Source organism: Neurospora tetraspora (assembly GCF_033439725.1).
Source record: "Neurospora tetraspora strain CBS 560.94 chromosome Unknown B0H65scaffold_1, whole genome shotgun sequence".
Lineage (NCBI taxonomy): Eukaryota > Fungi > Ascomycota > Sordariomycetes > Sordariales > Sordariaceae > Neurospora > Neurospora tetraspora.
In genome coordinates, this window is record NW_026944383.1 from 6,295,501 (window position 1) to 6,313,503 (window position 18,003).

At 53.1% G+C, this 18,003-nt stretch overlaps 6 protein-coding genes across 6 annotated transcripts; 3 read left to right on the forward strand and 3 right to left on the reverse strand.

The window, feature by feature from the left end:
- Nucleotides 1–458: 458 nt before the first annotated feature.
- On the reverse strand, nt 459–1,057 carry B0H65DRAFT_55992 (uncharacterized protein). The gene has a single exon (XM_062830135.1). The coding sequence runs from the start codon at nt 863–865 to the stop codon at nt 563–565; it is 303 nt and encodes a 100-aa protein (XP_062687088.1). The 5' UTR covers nt 866–1,057; the 3' UTR covers nt 459–562.
- Nucleotides 1,058–1,164: 107 nt separating this feature from the next.
- On the reverse strand, nt 1,165–3,969 carry B0H65DRAFT_387367 (kinase-like protein; the record flags this gene model as incomplete). The annotated part of the gene is made up of 2 exons (XM_062823718.1): nt 1,165–2,070; nt 2,125–3,969. Coding segments are annotated over 2 exons (2,751 nt in total), but the record flags the coding sequence as incomplete, so codon positions are not given.
- Nucleotides 3,970–4,734: 765 nt separating this feature from the next.
- Nucleotides 4,735–5,638, reverse strand: B0H65DRAFT_452814 (60s acidic ribosomal protein-domain-containing protein). Its single transcript, XM_062826121.1, has 4 exons — nt 5,515–5,638; nt 5,285–5,452; nt 5,092–5,218; nt 4,735–5,033 (listed from the first exon to the last, which is right to left on the reverse strand). The coding sequence occupies exons 2-4, from the start codon at nt 5,441–5,443 to the stop codon at nt 4,987–4,989; spliced, it is 333 nt and encodes a 110-aa protein (XP_062687090.1). The 5' UTR covers nt 5,444–5,452; nt 5,515–5,638; the 3' UTR covers nt 4,735–4,986.
- A 245-nt stretch (nt 5,639–5,883) lies between these two features.
- B0H65DRAFT_452816 (uncharacterized protein) lies at nt 5,884–7,941 on the forward strand. The gene is made up of 2 exons (XM_062826122.1): nt 5,884–6,353; nt 6,412–7,941. Exons 1-2 carry the CDS (start codon nt 6,348–6,350, stop codon nt 7,615–7,617), a joined length of 1,212 nt encoding a protein of 403 aa, XP_062687091.1. The 5' UTR covers nt 5,884–6,347; the 3' UTR covers nt 7,618–7,941.
- Nucleotides 7,942–8,255: 314 nt separating this feature from the next.
- Nucleotides 8,256–10,025, forward strand: B0H65DRAFT_452821 (ribosomal protein S8e/ribosomal biogenesis NSA2). Its single transcript, XM_062826123.1, has 5 exons — nt 8,256–8,490; nt 8,612–8,630; nt 8,707–8,992; nt 9,136–9,577; nt 9,644–10,025. Exons 1-5 carry the CDS (start codon nt 8,488–8,490, stop codon nt 9,677–9,679), a joined length of 786 nt encoding a protein of 261 aa, XP_062687092.1. The 5' UTR covers nt 8,256–8,487; the 3' UTR covers nt 9,680–10,025.
- A 5,188-nt stretch (nt 10,026–15,213) lies between these two features.
- B0H65DRAFT_56136 (PAP2 superfamily-domain-containing protein) lies at nt 15,214–17,067 on the forward strand. The gene is made up of 3 exons (XM_062830169.1): nt 15,214–15,941; nt 16,031–16,580; nt 16,644–17,067. Exons 1-3 carry the CDS (start codon nt 15,471–15,473, stop codon nt 16,940–16,942), a joined length of 1,320 nt encoding a protein of 439 aa, XP_062687093.1. The 5' UTR covers nt 15,214–15,470; the 3' UTR covers nt 16,943–17,067.
- Nucleotides 17,068–18,003: the final 936 nt, after the last annotated feature.

An 18,003-nucleotide genomic window follows, 5' to 3' on the forward strand; every position in this document is an offset into this window, starting at 1 on the left:
AACAACCGATCGCATGGCACACGCATGGGCACGCACTTGACAAAAAGGGACGAAAGGAGTTTCAAATGCGTTGCTAGTGCTGGATGGATGGGCAGCCAATGTGCCACAGACGGCGGAACGTGGTGGGATATTGAGCACCACTCTTGAAGCCAAGCTGTTCTCTCAGAAAAGGGGTAGCAAGGCCTGCCTGGCTTCTTCCTCCATACATCTGTCTATCCTCCGAATCAGAAAAGGAGTGACTGCGGATCAACTATTGGACTAGTTGTGTAAGATCAAGGGGATATACCGACGTACACGGCATGTATCATATTTGTTCTTGTTCATACTATAAAACGGGTATTGGAATCATGGATACTACAGGCGTGCATAATGAACTTGGCGGTCTTCATGGTGTCCGGCGTCGGTCTAGCACATCAACAAAACTACTGATCCGCGAACCATCATCACCGAAGTTGGCTTATACTCCTGGCCCCCTTGAAGGCATGAAAGAAAGCCGCGCCTTTCGCTATGACATGTACATGGAATCTAACCTTCAATGGGGGAGATGTGATGGAACGAATAACTAAACGCTGCCATGATTTGACCTGATACAGAGCTCCTGAACAATAGCATTATAATCAGTCCAAGCACATAAAAGGGGAGTAAAGCTTATAGTCAGAGAAAGGAAACGCCCGCCCGCCAATAATCCAATGCACCCCTTCCAGTCATAATCTTCGTCACCAGTAAGTAATAACACGAGAAACAAAGCAAGTAAATGAACAAAGAAAATAGACCGCCGCCATCTTTCCACCATCATCCAACTCCTGCGTGAGACCAGATAGACATGGTGTTCAGAAAACACACATCTACAGCTCTTTTGATCCATCAATCATTAGCCACAGAACAAACCCGAACGTAGCCGCTCCCAGACGCAATCGCTTGCTTCCCAACCGTCCGTCACACGTCTTGTATCCATACAAAACTCCCAGTAACCAACCGAGGTCTAATCGGGGGGTATCCAACAGAACCAGAACTTGCCGACAAAAGCAAGGGTATCGTATCCAAGCCACAACGCTTAACAAGAATAATCCATCCATCCACCGTGTCCGACATGACATGCCTCAACAACAACAACAAAAAGGAAAGGAGAGAAAAAAACTGGCCGCCGAGTCACTACCTCTGGTGGCTGCCACTCCCACTCCCACCAGCATTATTACCGGCACCCATAACCGCCTTCCTCACAGTGGCCCAATACGCCTGCGGCCAAGTATTCACCACCTCCGCCTCCGTGGGCATCCTCTCCTTGCACCTCTGCACGACGCTCTGTATAAGCCTAGACAACAGCTCCTCCGTGACAGGCAGGACCTTGCCATGCTCCGCCGCCGCGTACACCGACGGGTCGAACTCCTGCGGATACAGAAACGGATCCGTGTCGGCCAGCAGCTCGTCGCACGTGGGGCGCTCGCGCTGCTCGCGGTTGAGACACCGGCGCATGGTGCGGATGACCGAGGGGGGCACGCGGCTGCCGTCCTCGGTGGCCTCGGGGAAATCGATCTGGTACGACCAGTTGATGATGGCCTGGCAGCGCGACATCTGGTTGGCGATCTTGCCGAAGGGCGGCAGGCCGTAGACCATTTGATACAAAATGCAGCCGAGCGACCAGACGTCCGAGGGCTTGCCGAGCTTCATGAGCTTGGGCGCGCCGTGCTGGCGGTGGTTGAGCGGCGGCGGGATGCAGAACTTGCCGTTCTGGGCGGACGTGAAGGCGTACTGGTTCGAGTCCATCAGGGATTCGGGCGACATGTAGTTGGGCGTGCCGATTTGTGTTTCGCGGTGCACGTTGACCGTCATTTCCGTCTGGATGGCGTTGGCGATGCCGAAGTCGATGAGCTTGAGGCGGCCCTGGACAAGGACAAAGTTGGCCGGCTTGAGATCACTGTGCACGACGTCGCGGGCGTGCACGGCTTGCACGCATTCGAGCATCTCTTTCCAGTAGTACCGAATGAAGGTTGGGTCGAGACGGGCGCCTTCTGCGGTGCTCTGGCGGCTTTTGAGGAGCGTGTTGAAGTCAAGTTCGCCTACTTCCATGAGCTGCGATACGTTAGCACTCAGTATCACTCATTTTGGGGTTGATGGATGACTTACCACACTGAGCACCTGCTTCTCCAGGTTTAGCTCATGGTCAATGAGTTGAATAACCCGTTCCACACCGTTCAAACGTTTCAACAGATCGATTTCACCCTTGAATCCCTTCACGGTGTTTTCATCGGCATGCTCAAGGGACACCCTCTTCAAGGCCAGCATCTTCCCGCTCTCAGCCGAAACACGGTAAACTTTTCCAGAGCCACCTCGACCAATGCAGTCAATGCGGGTGTATGTTCGGCCGTTCACTCGCAAAAGGACCTGCCTTTTCTTGGCCGCTCCCGCAGTCGCAGAAGCTCCAGCCGCAGCTGTTGCCGTCTCGACGACTGACATCTTTGGTGGAGGTGGGGGCGCCGGCCTGTGTGGTGTGTTCTGACTCTTATGCGCCAATGCTTTGCGGTCTGGGGAAATCGACAGCCTCTTAAGGCCTCGCCCAATGTCTCGCCCAATGTCGAGGGCCATCGATTCGGGGATCACCGGTTTCGGGATCTCTTGATCAAGCATTATGGACGGTGTCAGTTTCGCCCTCTTGAAGGTCGGCGGGGCCTCGTTCTCCTTGTCGTTGTTCATGGGCATATCCGGATGAGGCTCGGGGATCCTGTAGCCCAGCTCCCCGTTATCTCTGTCCATCTCTCTGAAGTTGGATTCTCGCCTGCGAACCGCTCCAGCTCTACCGCTGACCGGGCTTCCTGATGCGGCATAGTCGCGGTAGTTATTGTTGGACGCATAGAACGACGATTGTTGCTCGCCCATAACGGCTTCGACATGACTCTGCATGTGGCTCTCGTAATTCCCGTCGTTGTCTTGGCTCATGCCCATAGCTTCATTTTCCCCATGCGCTGCCTCGTCCTCATCGCTCTGCCTTCTCCGCCCTCGTCGCGCTGGGCCGCTGAGAAAGCTTCCTGGAACTTTTGCGACTCTCTTGATACGCATTGAGCTTTGCGGTGCTACCGTCTGTGACCGTCCAATGGTTGCAGGATCCTCGGGTATTTCGTGATCACTATATCCTGTGCCGCGTTTCCCGGAAACACCAGCAAACGAACCACCCGACGACCCTCCTCCTCCACCTAGCGAAATCCGACCTTTGCTACCTGAAGACCCGGAGCCAACCGCAATCCTGACCGTCCTGATCACGGGCGTGTGGGCATCTCCCGCTGAATCTGATCCTGGATCGCCTTGCTGCTGTAGAAATGATGGGATTTCTTTCTCGACCTCTCTTTCCCTGCTCTCCGTTCTGGTCCTCCTCTGGTTTGCCGTCGTCGATGAGAGTCTCCGGACATTTCCCGAAAAGCTAACCGGGCCCTGCACGGGATTGCTGAGGCGGACCACTCGTTTCCTAGGCACTGGGCTGCCGTCGCGGTTGTTACTGCTGTCGTTCTGGACTGGCGACGTCGGCCTGTCGATGGGCTGCAGGCTTCCTCCTCTGATACTCCGTCTAGCTTCCCGCGTCCTCACACTTTCCCTTGCTGAGTCCCTTTCCTCCGACTTCGATGATACCAACGCGCTTCTTCTAGTAACTCGTGATGGTGGTCGAGCCGGAGGTGATAACTGTAGGTCCTCTGGGGCGCCATGTTGCGCAAAGGATGAGGCTTCGGATGCATGGCCGTCGTTAAGCAGAGCCTTGGTTAAGGCGCTGAGTTTCATGGGTACGGGGATCTCGTCGTCCGAGCTGTCGTTGAGGTTGGAATATTGTTGTGATTGCGACTGGGGGTTCGACTCGCTGCGATTGAGCATGGGTCGCGATGGCGGGCGTCGTAAAGCTTGTCTAGCAGATGTCCTTCTTCCCATAGACGTAAAGTGGCTCCCAGCGCCCATTGGCGTTGGCGAAATGGACGACATGTCGTTCATGTGTGTTGTTTACCGCCCCTGTTGTTTTGGTTGCGGTTGCAAATGCGCTGGCTCGGTGTTGGATGGACCTAACTTTTCGTCCTGTTGTTGGCGATCTTTGGAACCTTGCCCGTCTTTCCCAGCCACGGACTGTCCTGCTCTTGTTTTGCGCCTGGTTTGCCGCCTTTTCGAATCCAGCCCAAAAATCGAAGCAAATAATACCTAATGAGCACAGGGCTGCGTGGGCGATCGCGAATCTACGTGCCAAAATAGCGCATGGAACCAAGAATAACGAGGGTAGCAAGAAATCATGTAACGCGGCGCGGACGAAGCATGTCGTGGACGGAAGCTGGAGGAGACGATGGGGTTCGCTCTGGATTGGGATTCTGGGTGCTTGCTGGCTTCCCGCTAGGAGCGAGTATTTTGACTTGTGGAGCTGCGACCAATCAAAACACGGGATGATGTTGCATGGTTGCTCGCGGCAACCGCTAAAATGGGTCCCGTCTTTGGGAAAGGCACACTCCAGCGACGAAGCTGCTAAGCTTTGTTTACAACAACAGGGAAGCCCAACCTTCAGAAGCCATATGCAACCGTGCGTATCGATAAATTGATGGAGACGACGATGGAGGTTCATGCCAAAGTCAAGGGGTTTGTTTACCAACGTTCTCGCAGGGCTCCGCTGGGACGCCATATCAGTGCGATATCAGAGACCCAAAAGAAAGCTCACAACGCACGCATTTCCAGGCAGCATATTCTCGACAAATTTAGCTGCAGGCGCAGATGTCCAGAACAGCGCAGCACGCACGAATGATCACGAAGGGAGAAAAAGGTCCGAAGAAAGCCTTGCGACTTGTATTGTTCCGCCTATGTGCCGTTTGACGCCCTTATAAAAGACGTGCCCTTGTAATCCCAAGAACTCCAGCTCTGCCGTCGCCGTCGAGGCGAATGTGATGCAGGTGACTTTTGAACCGCGTGTACAATCCGTCAAGGTTTCTCGGAAAATACCATGCCATGTTACCGGACAATGGTAGGAGACGCTTAGTCGAAGAGACCGAAGCCCATATCCTCGTCGGACTCCTCCTTCTCTGTACCAAGTAGTTAGCAGCTGGAGGCGACTGCGCAAGGGAATGAATGTGTCCTTACCCTCAACCTTCTCCTCCTTCTTCTCCTCAGCAGCGCCACCAGCGGCAGCAGCGGCACCACCGGCAGCGGGGGCACCAGCACCGCCGGAGGGGACGGAAGCGAGCTTGGCGGAACCAGCAGCGATCAACTGTAATGTCTCGTGTTAGCCATGTGCGCCGGACACCCAAGTTTGCTCTCCAGACGATGGTCGTACCTCGTTGAGGTCCTTGCCCTCGAGCTCGGAAATGAGCTTGTCAAGGCGCTCGGAGTCGGCCTCAATGCCAACGGACTCAAGGACGGCCTTGACATCAGCGGCAGAGGGGGCGGTGTTGCCACCGAGGGTGAGGAGGAGGTAAGCGGCCAAGTGCTTCATTTTGTCTGTCTTGAAGGTTGCGTTGTTAGACGGAAATCCTACGGCTGTGGAAGGCTGGACCAAAAACTTACTGAGCTGGAGAACCAGAGATGTCAATCAAGTTTAACCGCTGAGTTGTGGCGGAGAAAGACTCTTCTTAGGTTCTTGGGGGTGGAAGTTCACTGTTTCGGAAAGAAGTTCGCGGACGGGACCCGATCACGGATTATTTTTACAATTTCGTTCCTGTGAAGCCCCGCAATTTTGCGCCCCACGAAAGTCCACAAGCCTCAAATCACCTGACCAATCCACTCGACTTAGGGCAGATCCCGTGCGTTCTCCAAGCTCCTTTCCGTTGCCTGCCGGCCGCTTGCGATTACATAAAAGGTTTGCTCATTCATAAGGCCTTGGCGCTCTTGGTACAAAGCATAACTTTTCGGTGAAGTTCGACTTGGCACGACTGCTAGGTCTGGACCTTTGACTTTCACCTCGGAGACCGCGATTCACCGCTCCGACCAGGAGTGACTGGGTGGGTCGTTCACTACGTTGACCATCCTGGCTCTCTGTCTTTGCCCAGCAAAAGTTGTGAAACTAAGTCCCCGATCACGCAGGATTCTTTGTTCTTCCTTCGCCAACAACCCATCTTCCGCCCAGTTCTCACTCTCGTTTTCGGCACTTTTGCGCGCCTGGTGACCTCGCACACTCGCGCTCATTCTTCGCCGTCCTTTTTGCCAAAGTATTCGAGCCTGCCCCACTGTGCATCTGCATTGTAAGCGGAAGGCGATCTGTGACGAACACATATAAAAACCTGCCACCTACTTCTCCCTCCTCTTGTTCGATGCCTGAACAACTCTCTGTTTTTTGAACGCAGGAGAAGGATAAGAAAAGCTGGTACGAAGCAGGTTATTCCACCGGTACAACCGCAGCCATGCCGGTAAGTTGCCGTTCTTTTAGTTGCGCTTGCCCCCAAAGGCTGGCTGACACGTTTGCAGATTTCAGATTTGCTCGCATCGATAACGGGCGAAAAGCCATCGTCATCATCGACCTCTACGAAAGATGTCCCAGCAGCATCTAAACGGAAGGCGGACGATGACCTTCGAGGTTCTGCGCCAAAGGCCCCGCGTACCGAGCCCGCGACAAATGGAAGTGCCCGGCCGAATGGAAACGTAACGAAACCTTCTACAGCGCGCCCCGCCGAGCGACCGACGGAGCGCCCCACAGGAAATGCGAACCCAACACGTCCCGCAGAAAAGACAACTGGCTACACCGGCACCGCGCAACCACGTTCGTCGACGAAACCAACGGCTCTGGTGTCATCCAAGACCACATCGACACAGTCAAGGGTGGGAGGAACAAGCTCGAATGGAAACAAGGCTCCACTCTCGCGACCGCTCGTCAGCCGACCCGCCCCTAGCGCTCCTGTCGCCGGCTCTGGACCTCCGAAGAAACGTTCGTATGCAGAGATCATGGCAAGGGCCCAGGCCAATCAGCCTATGCTGTCAGCCGTTGGGAAAATTCAGCACAAGAAGGTGGAGAAGCAGTTGACAATGAAGGAACGCAAGGAACTGAAGGCCGAGGAAGCGAAGAAGGGCAAGAAGGATGCAAGGCCACCGACTACCGGGAGGAGCGGTGTGACAGCTGGGCCAACCCGCAATGGCACGAACGGCACGACTGTGAACCGTCAGCGGAGTACCACCCCCTCAGCCCCGGCTGGCGCCAAGTCCAAGGCAAGCCAAAATCCCGTCGAGGAGAAGAAGGTGAAGAAGGCCGCTCTAGCGACGACTGGTTACCAAGGCACGGCACGTCCTCGCCCAGGGGCCACCACCACAAAGCCAGGTGCATCCACCTCTGCAGGCGCAAGTAGGGGCCGTGGGATGTCCGGTTATGGCGCCTCATTTTCACGTCCCCGGAGACGCGAAGAGGAGGATGAAGAGTTGGACGACTTTATCGAGTATGACGAAGATGAGGACGATGGCTACGGCTACGGCCGTCGCGGTGGCTACGAGTCACTGGAAGAGGATGACTCAGACATGGAGGCAGGATTGTCCGACATCGACGCCGAGGAACGCCGGGCAGAGATGGCGGCTCGCAAAGAAGACATGGAGCAGGAGGCGTTGGAGAAGAAGTTGAAGCGCGAGAAGGAGGAAAGAAAGCGGGCGGCACTTGCAAAACTCAAGTCCAGAGCCGGAGACCGCTGATGTGTCATGGTTGCGTGGCATGTCCCCCTCTTTGTTTTACCTCTGAATTGGGAAGGTTTCGGCGCATCGAGATGATTTCAAGGCAGAATTGCGTTTTCTGGAGACGGTTTTGCAATGGCGTTGGCTGGAAGACAGGACGGACGCCCAGAAACATTTTGCATCAGCGTCTGGAGTTTTATCATTTTGCGCGGATTCCGATTTCATTGGCGGGCGTTGGCTGGCAATAGAGCCCGTCGGACGGATTATAGTATAGGTTGTCATGACACGGTGTAGCGTATCTAGATATCTGAATACCCCAAGCATACGTTTTGGGTTTTACCTTTCCGTTGTTGACATACCTACTGTCCTCGTTGAAGCGGTTTATGTGAGCTACACGATTAGCCCCCCTTGGTGATGACCTAGTTGCAGGAGCCATTCTACGAATGGTAAAGTGATCTGATAGCTACACAGGAGTTGTCCACTGGCCTTCCATCAAGGTTCTCGTCCTCAACGGGCGGCTCTGACTGCCGCGGTGCACTTCAGTGCCCTGCAGCTGGCTGGCACCTTGTGATCCGAACTCCACGTTTTGGACATGGCCTGGATCTGTCAAGGAAATACCAGCCAATGACGAGTCTTGAAAATGCCCCACTACAGTCCACCACCTTATTTGTTTCCACCACTGGAGGAGCCGCCCGATAAGGAAAGCTAGCCTTGATGTTTTTTTTATCGGCTTCGAGAGACGTCCGTCCAGCAGGCATTCGCATACTGAAGCATACACCCAAACCGCACCGTCATTCTCGTCGCCCTTCGTCGCCCTACAACATCTAAAAGCCAGATTGCGTCGCCACATATCTCAAATTCCAAGACCCTCAAGGGGCCTAAACCACCAATATGGTACGGATATTTCTTGTCCTCGAAGCGCCCTTCACATCCCACAGCCATTCTCCTCAACATCCATGACCCCTTCCGAATACTTAGGACCAGACCATGCTGACCGACGTTTGCCCCAATACAGCCTCAGAACGAATATATCGGTATAGTTCCCTCCAGACCCGATCCCGATCGCCATCGTCCTCTTCCCAATCCCTAACCGATCATTTCGTTTTGCAGAACGCGCCCAGAAGCTTCACGGTAAGCGTCTGGACACCGAGGAGCGCGCACGCAAGAAGGCTGCCCGTGAGGGTCACAAGCAGAGCGAGAATGCACAGAACTTGCGCGGCCTGAGGGCCAAGCTCTTCGCCAAGGAGCGTCATGCCCAGAAGATCCAGATGCGCAAGGCCATCAAGCAGCACGAGGAGCGCAACGTCAAGGGCGCCCCCGAGGAGAAGGATCCTTCGAACCCCGTTCCCGCTTACCTGCTCGACCGTTCGAACCCCACGAGTGCGAAGGCTTTGAGGTACGTCATTTGAAAAGGAGGACACATAAGAAGCGAACGGCCAGGGCCAAGGCGGAGGCGGAGGCGGAGGCGATGGCTGTGGTCATGGAAGATTGGAGAGGGTCACATATGACGACGAGAGACTGACCGTTTTCTCTGTGCAGTTCCCAGATTAAGAGCAAGCGTGCCGAGAAGGCCGCTCGTTTCTCGGTCCCCATTCCCAAGGTCAAGGGTATCAGCGAAGAGGAGCTTTTCAAGGTCGTCAAGACGGGCAAGAAGGTGCACAAGAAGGGCTGGAAGCGCGTCGTCACCAAGCCAACATTCGTCGGACCCGATTTCACCAGACGCCCAGTCAAGTACGAACGCTTCATCCGGCCCATGGGTCTCCGTTACAAGAAGGCCAACGTCACCCACCCTACCCTCAACGTCACGGTCCAGCTCCCCATTCTCGGCGTCAAGAAGAACCCCAGCAACCCCCTTTATACCCAGCTTGGTGTTCTGTCCAAGGGTACCATCATCGAGGTCAACGTTTCCGATCTCGGTATGGTTACCGCGTCGGGCAAGATTGCCTGGGGTCGTTATGCTCAGATCACCAACAACCCTGAGGTATGCTTAACCCAACGTTCCATTGAACTTCGCATGGACGAAATGCTAATCCTCAATTCCCAACAGAACGACGGCTGCCTGAACGCTGTGCTCCTGGTTTAAGGGCAAAAACGAGCGAGAGTGATGGTTTGGTTTGTCTAATTATATGTCTTGTCTCTTGGGCGGTAACTGTAAAGGGATTGCCTTAAATCTGATTTTGCATCTGGGACAGGCGTCTGGTGTTTGAAAGAGGATTTACACCCACGGCCGCGCAAAATATCTGGGTTCAGTTAGGTATTAGTGGTTAAGATACACACACAATCTGCGGTAGAACATATACCCTCTGATCATCCGTTTTGGTCTAGTCGTCTCACCTAACTGCTTGAAAGGGCCGGTTTACAAACCGTAGGCAAGTTGCTCGGTAGTTGCCTTGTAAACATTGATCCCATTGCGCATAGCAGCACCAGATCATGAAAGTGTTAGCTCACCTGTAGACTGTTTCTGCTTTGTATGCCGCCGCGTTTGAGTTTGAGTTGACTTCAGAGATTCCTGAAATTCTGCGGCGAACAACCAGCTCCCAAATGGCTACAGGCCACTTGGAACCATCAATCTTTGAGATGCTACGGTTAAAGATTGCGATTCGATTCCAGGTGGAACATGGCAAGGAATATACGAGAAGCAAGAGCAACACTTTAACATGTATACCGACTGAGAGCAATCAGTATGTGTCTATGTTATGTACAGGGTTCAGAGCAATTTCAAGCAACATCTCTCACGAGTCGAAACTAAGCTCGAGAACCAAGCTCGAGAATCAAGAAGTCTTTCCCATTCAGATGCCTGGATAACTTGGCTGCTCTTCAAGCTCTCCTGTCATCGCTCCACTGTCTGCCGAAAGTTTGATCTCATCTCAACCAAGAGCTCCTTGAAGCGATACAAAGAGGTGATTTGCCCATCTCCCTGGAGTTCAGCTTTAACGGCCCTGGGAAAGCGAAGGAACCGGTAGGATACATCGCGGTCACTCTGACCTTTGAAGCTGAAATCTAACAGAGAATGTACAGATCACCTGTTCAAATGGACCAAGCTAAGGTAATCAACCAAAGTCTAAAAGAATGGAACCTGGGATTTTGTGGAACAACCAGTCATGATGCGGAGGAACTGTTCTTCGGAGAGACTTTGGACTCGTCAGCTAAGTGTTAATGGATATCACACTGCGTCAATCAGTGGCCTACCAGAGATTGTAAAGTATTGAAGCTGGATCTTGTCAACAGTGGCTGAAATTACATTTTGTTCCAGGTCCAGACCGACATCGTGGACCTCGCTGATAAAGGAGGCAAGAAGAACGCGTAAGTGGGCAAGAAGCCCGTTAGTCATGAGAAGAGGACTGAAATCCGAGAGCAAAAAATCAGTTTTCATGTGTTGAAGAGTTCCACGACTTGGTCTTTTCATTGAGACCCAGAGGATTTGAACTCGTAAAGCGGAGTTCCCAAAGCTTTGGTACACCTCATCACCGATACGTCATGATTCGGTCGTTCATCCGTAACTTGTACCAAGAGAGTTATACTTCCAATCGAGCTCTTCGCGAAGTGCTTGGTTGCTTTGGCAGTGGAATTGTTTACACCGAGAACACGGCTTTCCCATCAAGCTTGCTGGACATCAACATACACCTCGTCTCATTTCCTAGGTAAGGTGCATCGTTGTGAAAGATACCACCCAAGAAAGAAAGTCTTCATTCGCCGAACCACTGCCACCATCGAACTTGAAGATCTACAGGAAATCAGCAACCTACCACGCCTCATCTCACCCACAATGTGCCACAAAGCAGCATGTCCCGTCTGCCGTAAGTTGACTTGCCGTCCTATCACTTGAGTTCCATCCCTTCCATCACTCCCGAGCCATCCGCTCCCTGAATAAACCTTTGTTTGTTGCTTAGTTGGATTGCAAACTCTCCAACCAACCAACCAACCGACTAACACAACAAACTTCTACTCCCACACCCTCCCCTTCTCCCTCTTACCACTTGGGCATCAATCCCGCTTACCTACCTATACATGTACCCATCTTCACTGAGTCACTCACCGACTCACATTAACTAATCTTCCTCTCTGCCGACTCTGCTGACTTGGCTGTTGTTGAACATCTTGTAGACGGCGTCACCTGGATAGGCTGCGGCAACCACGTCCCCAAAATAATGGACGGCGTGCCGAAAGACGAGTGGTGCAAGTGCGAGCCCAAGATCGAGAAGGAAGGGCATCAGTATCCGCCTAAGGGATCGGTGACGGGGGTGTGTATTGTTTCTTGATCTGATTCTTTATGGTGTTTGGTTTTGGTTTTGGTTTGGTTTGTGAGGTTTGCAAAAAACCTTCACAGTTTGCAGTTTGGTGTCTCCAAGACTTGTTTTGGTGTGGTTTGTGGTGGTTTGTTTGTCACTGTTGGTGTTGGTAGATGGGATTTTTTTTTGGAAAGAATCATGGCTGACTTGGGTTGTTCGTTGTTTAGGACTTGTTATAGAGTTTTAAGGCAGGGGCTTGAACTGAAGTAAGAGAAGGATGTGGTCTTGAGTCTTGAGAGATACTTGCTAAGACCCGGATGAACAGTCAGGCTGAAGAACTTGGGACATTGGAGTACTTCCTATGACCATTGTATCCGACGTGGACAACACAAGACACGATTGGGCGACCCAAGAGATATAACTGCTGGCGGAACATAAGGCACAGAAGAGCTTTGAACTCGGTCCTACCAGGCCCGACACCCTGGAGCTGATGGCCCCTTCGCGTAAAGTGAACGATATATAGTTATTGTTGGGTTGGATGTCCATGCCGAATGCGTCCTTTCCGGATATCATCGACCCTGTCTCGTTAGACTTTAACCTGAGACTGAGGTACAATAAAGCCTTTACATGTACACATATTGCCGTCAATGAAATGAAGTTGGAAGTTGGAATATTGAAATCGAAGCTTGGAAGAGACCATGGAAGAGACCCCGAATGTCAGACGCAGGGGGAAGCGGGACCGACGGATGCACGGAAATGGGACTCATCGATTTTCAAATCGACCCAAGAACGAGGTGGCTGTGCAAGTCAAAACGATCCGAATGTCTGGCTGGTTGGCTGGATAACAAATGTTTTTTTCCGATGGATGGCTGAATGATAACGGGATCTCCATCCCCTCGTCAGCGTCAGCTGCCCGTCAGCAAAGTCGAACATTTGGAAACATGGGCGACATGGTAAGCCCCAGAACCTGGCAGCAAATCTCCGCGTCGTCAGATGTTGCCGCAACGTGGCACTGTCCGTTCTGGAGTTCTGGACCCGCGATCTTCAATGCGACAATCCGCTGGCATCATGACGAGGTGGTGGATTGGGAGAATGGAGCAAGCAGTGCTTCCAAAATCGAATGTGAAATGGAAGACATCGAGGACAGCGCGGCAATGTTCCTTGGAGATCCGTTCCAGGGGAATGGGGTCTGGCACGCCATGGATCACTAAGCGGAAGGTCTCCGTTTCATTTATGCAAGTTTTGTACGATTACGATACCGTTATGTCGACGACGTACCATTGTTATGCACGAGATGATGGAACTTGGAATTGTACCTGACGCTATGCCGCGTAATGTAATGTACTGTACGTCGACTACTCCATTTTACCCATAAACCACCTGGCAGCTGACTATATGTTCCCTTGTGAAGCATTGATCGCTTTGAAAACCTTCATTTCAGAGGTCCTACTTGTCGTGATCCCGCAACGATTACCTTTCTGTGACGATGATACCCTGCAGAGCTACGGGGCAAGCCAACTGGGCTCGTGCATTAGAAAGGTGACTTGTGCAATACCTACTGTTTAAGGCATTCGCTCGAGGATTGACCGCCCCTTTGACATTTCAGTTTCATTTTGTTTCTGCGGACAATATTTGGGTGTTGATGCTAAAGTTAGTGAATGTTCTCGGCTTGCCGGCATCCCCCCGGTTCCTTTTATCTCTGACGTAAACCACACGGCTGGGGAAAGGGAGGCTCCTCAGCCCAGCCCCTCAGACCTTTGCTCCTCCCCGCCGCGGCGGTTTGGGAATGGCAACACCGACTGCCAGCCGACGGGGTCGGGGTGTCGGCGACGGAGACAAGTGGAAAATCTAGAGGTAGGGTTGGCCTGGCCATCCTCAACAGGCGGGCAGCCAGGCACATGAAACGGATCTCGGCAAAGCTAAGCCCCCACTCTTTCGTCAAAATAAGCTCTTGGCGCCCCGCAGCCCCCAAGTAGTGTCCGTTCCTAGTCGCCAGCACGATGATGCTCGCGTGCCAAGGTTGTCCCTACCTTATCAGGCTTCGTCCGCTCGCTCGAGAATCGAAAGTTCGATAGAACAGCGTTCTTGCGGCTTCGATCCAGAGATTCTTTGTCTATATCACCAAAGTTCAACAACTAAAGGTTGATGGCAGGTGGCTGTCCAGTCTTTTTATCAATCATCATCCGAGTTTGCAAAGCTGGGCATGCATACCTGTAGGCAGCGTGAGGCATTGCTCTTTATATGCATGAAAATCGCAACAGCTGATTGGTTGGCTTGGTTACTTATAGATTGCATCCTCGAAGTATCCGCATGGTTGCGGTAAGGAGAGGAATGCTTCAAAATTCTGTCGGAGGACGTTCTTGTGCATCTTGTGCCTCAAAACTGTGCTCATTCCGACAAAAGCAAGCGAAGAGCTCCCGGAAATGGGATGACGACGCCCACGAGTGGACACCGACCTCTTGGCCTCACACGGGCAGAAAGAGAGTCCGATCTTTTCTTGGCCTTCCCCATCGCCAAGAGGCCTCCACAACTGTATTGTCGCAAATTCCCAACACGCGTCTTCCACTCTGTTGTATTTTCACAAAATTGGCCGTTTCTGTCTGGTCCGTTTCCCCTAACACCGGTGAAGCATCTCGCCGAAAGAAGGGGGCTTTGTGCCTTGGCAGCCCTTTGTGCAGACTTGCAAACACCGACTTGGCCGACGCAATTGGATGCACTTGTTGAGAATGTGACACCTGCCCATAGTCGCAGGGCAACGGCTACCCGACGGGGTTAGGTAAATGTCCGGGCGCCGCTTGACTGTGGGGACCCGGACGAGTTTGGCGCCTCTGCCCCGAATCTTTCAGATATCGGGGCATTCTCTCCCACCTCGCCGTGCACCGTCACACTACCAATTCCCAAGATTGGACTAGATCCGCGTATTGTTAGCATCTCCCCCTTGAAAAAATACCCCTTGTCCTCCGCGCGCCCACCTTTCCACCTTTCCATCCAGAATCGAATCCAGCGCCTCCATTCGCTCCACCGTCCACTCCCTCCTGCCGATGCCTGTTGGGGGCATCGCAAGCGCCAAGGCTGTAAGCGGGATCATCGACACCACCCGCTGGGTCTTCTGATGCAGTGAATGATCCATAGCAGCACCTCCCCCCCCCGTTTGGTGGATTTTCCTTGCTCCCACCAAGCACCAAGATCGATAGTAGTAGGCTGGAATTGCCCGCCCTTTATAACGAGCCCATCTCCAGTAAAACTTTTCCCTTTGGCCTACCTTCCAACTTTTGCGCTTTTCATTGCCCTTTTTCGCTGTTGGTTGTTCTTGTTGCTGTCGCTGTCGCCTTGCTTGCCCCGTGCACTTGGCTGTCAACTGTTAATCACAGCGCAATCTACTGCACCCACCAGCACCCACGATCGCGGCTTCTATACCGCCTTTGTCGCCAACCACGCCAACAACACCGCGAGATCCCCCCTTCTTTTGCCCGTGGTTCCTGGATTGGTAGAGTTCGCTATCGTGGTCGCGCCAGTTGGATCCGAGGAAACTCACAGCCTTAGACATCCGTCTTCTATTTTCGGGCCGTCAAGCAGTCCTACCGTTCAGCCTTATACCTATTACCTAATTCTCCACTCCGAGGCCCGCCCGAACCGAACGAACGAATGGCGATCGGAGCCATATTGGAGCCCGGCATTGTCGTGGGTCTCCTCGCCGGTGGTACCCTCGTCAACCGCAACACTACCTACACAAGCTCAACTGCCTCGAGCCGGAGAGCTTCATGGCACCCGCTCGATCAGACCGACCCCGAAGCGCAACCATCGGCATCGCTTCTGAACGACGAGCATAATTTCGAAGGAGGAAGGAAAGCCAAGGTCGACGAGGATGAGTACGCCGGTGATAGCAGGAGGCCGTGGAGTCCGTCGCGGTCCAGTTCGTCGTCAACGGTGGTAGAGAACCAGGCTGCCGAAAAGAGTCTCCCATATGGAAAGAGGTTCCGCACTTTGAAGTTTATGGGCTGGGAACGTGAGGTCGTCACGCCGGACACCGAGATTCATCGCGACCGATTACTGAGCCGCGTCCTGCGCAAGTTCCCCTTCCTCGTCGAGGTGTGGTACTGGGCTCTGATCTACTGGGTATGCAACTCCAACACTCCATGCTGTCGCGTTTGTCGCGTCGCATCACGTCCCCTGCATACGAGTCGAAACTAATGGCGCCATGACAGGTCTACCAACTTGGACGAGCCTTTACAGCTGTAACTCTCAAGGCCAGCACAGTCGACGCTGCGCGCGAGCATGCCCTTCAAATTATTCATATGGAGCAGCGCCTGCGCATCTTTGTTGAGCCCATTTTCCAGGGCTGGTTCCTTGGACACCCGACAATCCTCAAGTGGACGAACCGAACCTACTCCTTCATCCACATTCCCGGCACCATTCTCTTCCTCATCGTCCTCTTCTACGTCACCACCACTCGCCCTCGGGCCCGCATCCACGAGAACCACGGTGGAGGTGCTCTTGTCCGCGACTGGCGCAACTTCGTCAACCACTTCGGCCCGGATGTGTACGAGCGCCGGAGACGTACCATGGCCATGTGCAACCTTTTGGCCTTTATCGTGTTTACCTTCTGGCCCTGCATGCCGCCCAGACTCCTCAGCGACCCCACCTACAACGGCGAGGACGCGAAGGAGGCCAAGTCGTACGGATTTGTCGATACCGTGCACGGAAAGGACGGTGATAGCAGTGTCTGGACTACCAACAAATTCTGCAACCAATACGGTATGTTTGATCTTTACCCATAAATCACAATGAAACTGCTCGTTCTAACTCTCTTGTCTTTAGCTGCCATGCCCTCCCTGCACTTCGGATACTCTTTCCTCGTCGGCCTCACTATTGCCACCGTTCCCCTCAGGAGACAAGGCCGCTTCGGCTGGAAGAGACTCGTCGCCATTTTCACCGGCATGATTTACCCTGGCATCATTCTTACGGCCATTGTCGCGACTGCCAACCACTTCATTCTGGATGCGGTAGCCGGAGCTTGCGCTTGCTTGATCGCCTGGAAGTTCAACCACGTACTTCTCAACCTCCTCCCCATTGAGGACTGGTTCCTGCACTTCCTCAGGATGCACAAGCCCAACTAAATAAGCGATCAGTCCCAATGTCTCGAAGGGCGATACGAGACGGTTGACGTCATGGTTGTGCTTATTTCAGCACGGTTCGAAGTTTTGTGGAACAAGGAGCCCACAGGGCAACGCCAACAACCACAACAGAACAACGAACAACAACATTTTGTGTACAGCGGTGATATGTAATCTTTTAACGAATGGTCTCAAAGCGAACGAACGGGTTGGGTTGAAATATGGGTTTATAAGGGTACTCTCTCGTTACATATGGCCGGGATGTCGGAAATGAATCTTAAGAAGAGGAAGGCCTACGAGCACGAGCACAAGCACACACACAACACCGAAGAGATGGGGAGGCGTTTCCCCCTTTTCTCTCGTTACCGGGTTTCATCATATTCCCCAATTCTTACTGCATGTAATACCAGTACACTCACGGATCATGATACCCTCTCTTGCTTTTTATCCTGGAGGGGATTCTAGGTACATAAACTTAATTTGAATTTTTCGAACGGCCACAAACAACTGCCGTCCCCCACATCGTTTTAATCATCTTCTATGACTATGTACCTTGACTGCCCCTTTTCACCACCCTCAACACCATCATCATCTGCCTCTCGAGGTTCACCCTTAACCCATCGAAACCAAACCTCCACATAGTCGCGATACCCTCGGAGGTGCATCATATGCAAATACCCATCCAACTCCTCGTCCGTCCTTCTCCTGTCGAGCAAGTTAACCGGCAGTGTCACCGCCGGGTTATGCTCCTGAGCAGAGGCAGCCTTCTCCCACTTAATCTGCACCTTCTCGAGATAAACCTGCCAACCTTCGGCCACAGCAGTGTAGTACGCTTCGTCATCACCTTCCGCGCCCTCCTCCAAGAAGTCGACCACACGACCACCACCACCACCACCACCACCACCGGCGGTGACATCGTCCCCCTCCTCCCAATAATACTTTAACACCTGCCTCCTGATTCCCTCCCTCAGCCCCCGGTGGAAAGCCTTTACCTTCCGTGAAGAAACCGTCAAAACTACTTCGACGGAGAGAGGGAAAACAGGGCCATGGTCGTTGTCGTTGTC

Bases quoted from the DNA above. Each gene is read 5' to 3' on its own strand.
- B0H65DRAFT_55992 (XM_062830135.1), bottom strand. From the start codon at position 865: ATGGATCAAAAGAGCTGTAGATGTGTGTTTTCTGAACACCATGTCTAT.
- B0H65DRAFT_452814 (XM_062826121.1), bottom strand. From the start codon at position 5,443: ATGAAGCACTTGGCCGCTTACCTCCTCCTCACCCTCGGTGGCAACACC. The intron at 5,219-5,284 runs GTACGACCATCG...GAGACATTACAG, and splicing joins AGGGCAAGGACCTCAACGAG to TTGATCGCTGCTGGTTCCGC. The intron at 5,034-5,091 runs GTAAGGACACAT...TACTTGGTACAG, and splicing joins GAAGGAGGAGAAGGTTGAGG to AGAAGGAGGAGTCCGACGAG.
- B0H65DRAFT_452821 (XM_062826123.1), top strand. The intron at 8,993-9,135 runs GTACGTCATTTG...TTCTCTGTGCAG, and splicing joins ACGAGTGCGAAGGCTTTGAG to TTCCCAGATTAAGAGCAAGC. The intron at 9,578-9,643 runs GTATGCTTAACC...AATTCCCAACAG, and splicing joins AGATCACCAACAACCCTGAG to AACGACGGCTGCCTGAACGC.
- B0H65DRAFT_56136 (XM_062830169.1), top strand. From the start codon at position 15,471: ATGGCGATCGGAGCCATATTGGAGCCCGGCATTGTCGTGGGTCTCCTC. The intron at 15,942-16,030 runs GTATGCAACTCC...GCGCCATGACAG, and splicing joins ACTGGGCTCTGATCTACTGG to GTCTACCAACTTGGACGAGC. The intron at 16,581-16,643 runs GTATGTTTGATC...TCTTGTCTTTAG, and splicing joins CAAATTCTGCAACCAATACG to CTGCCATGCCCTCCCTGCAC.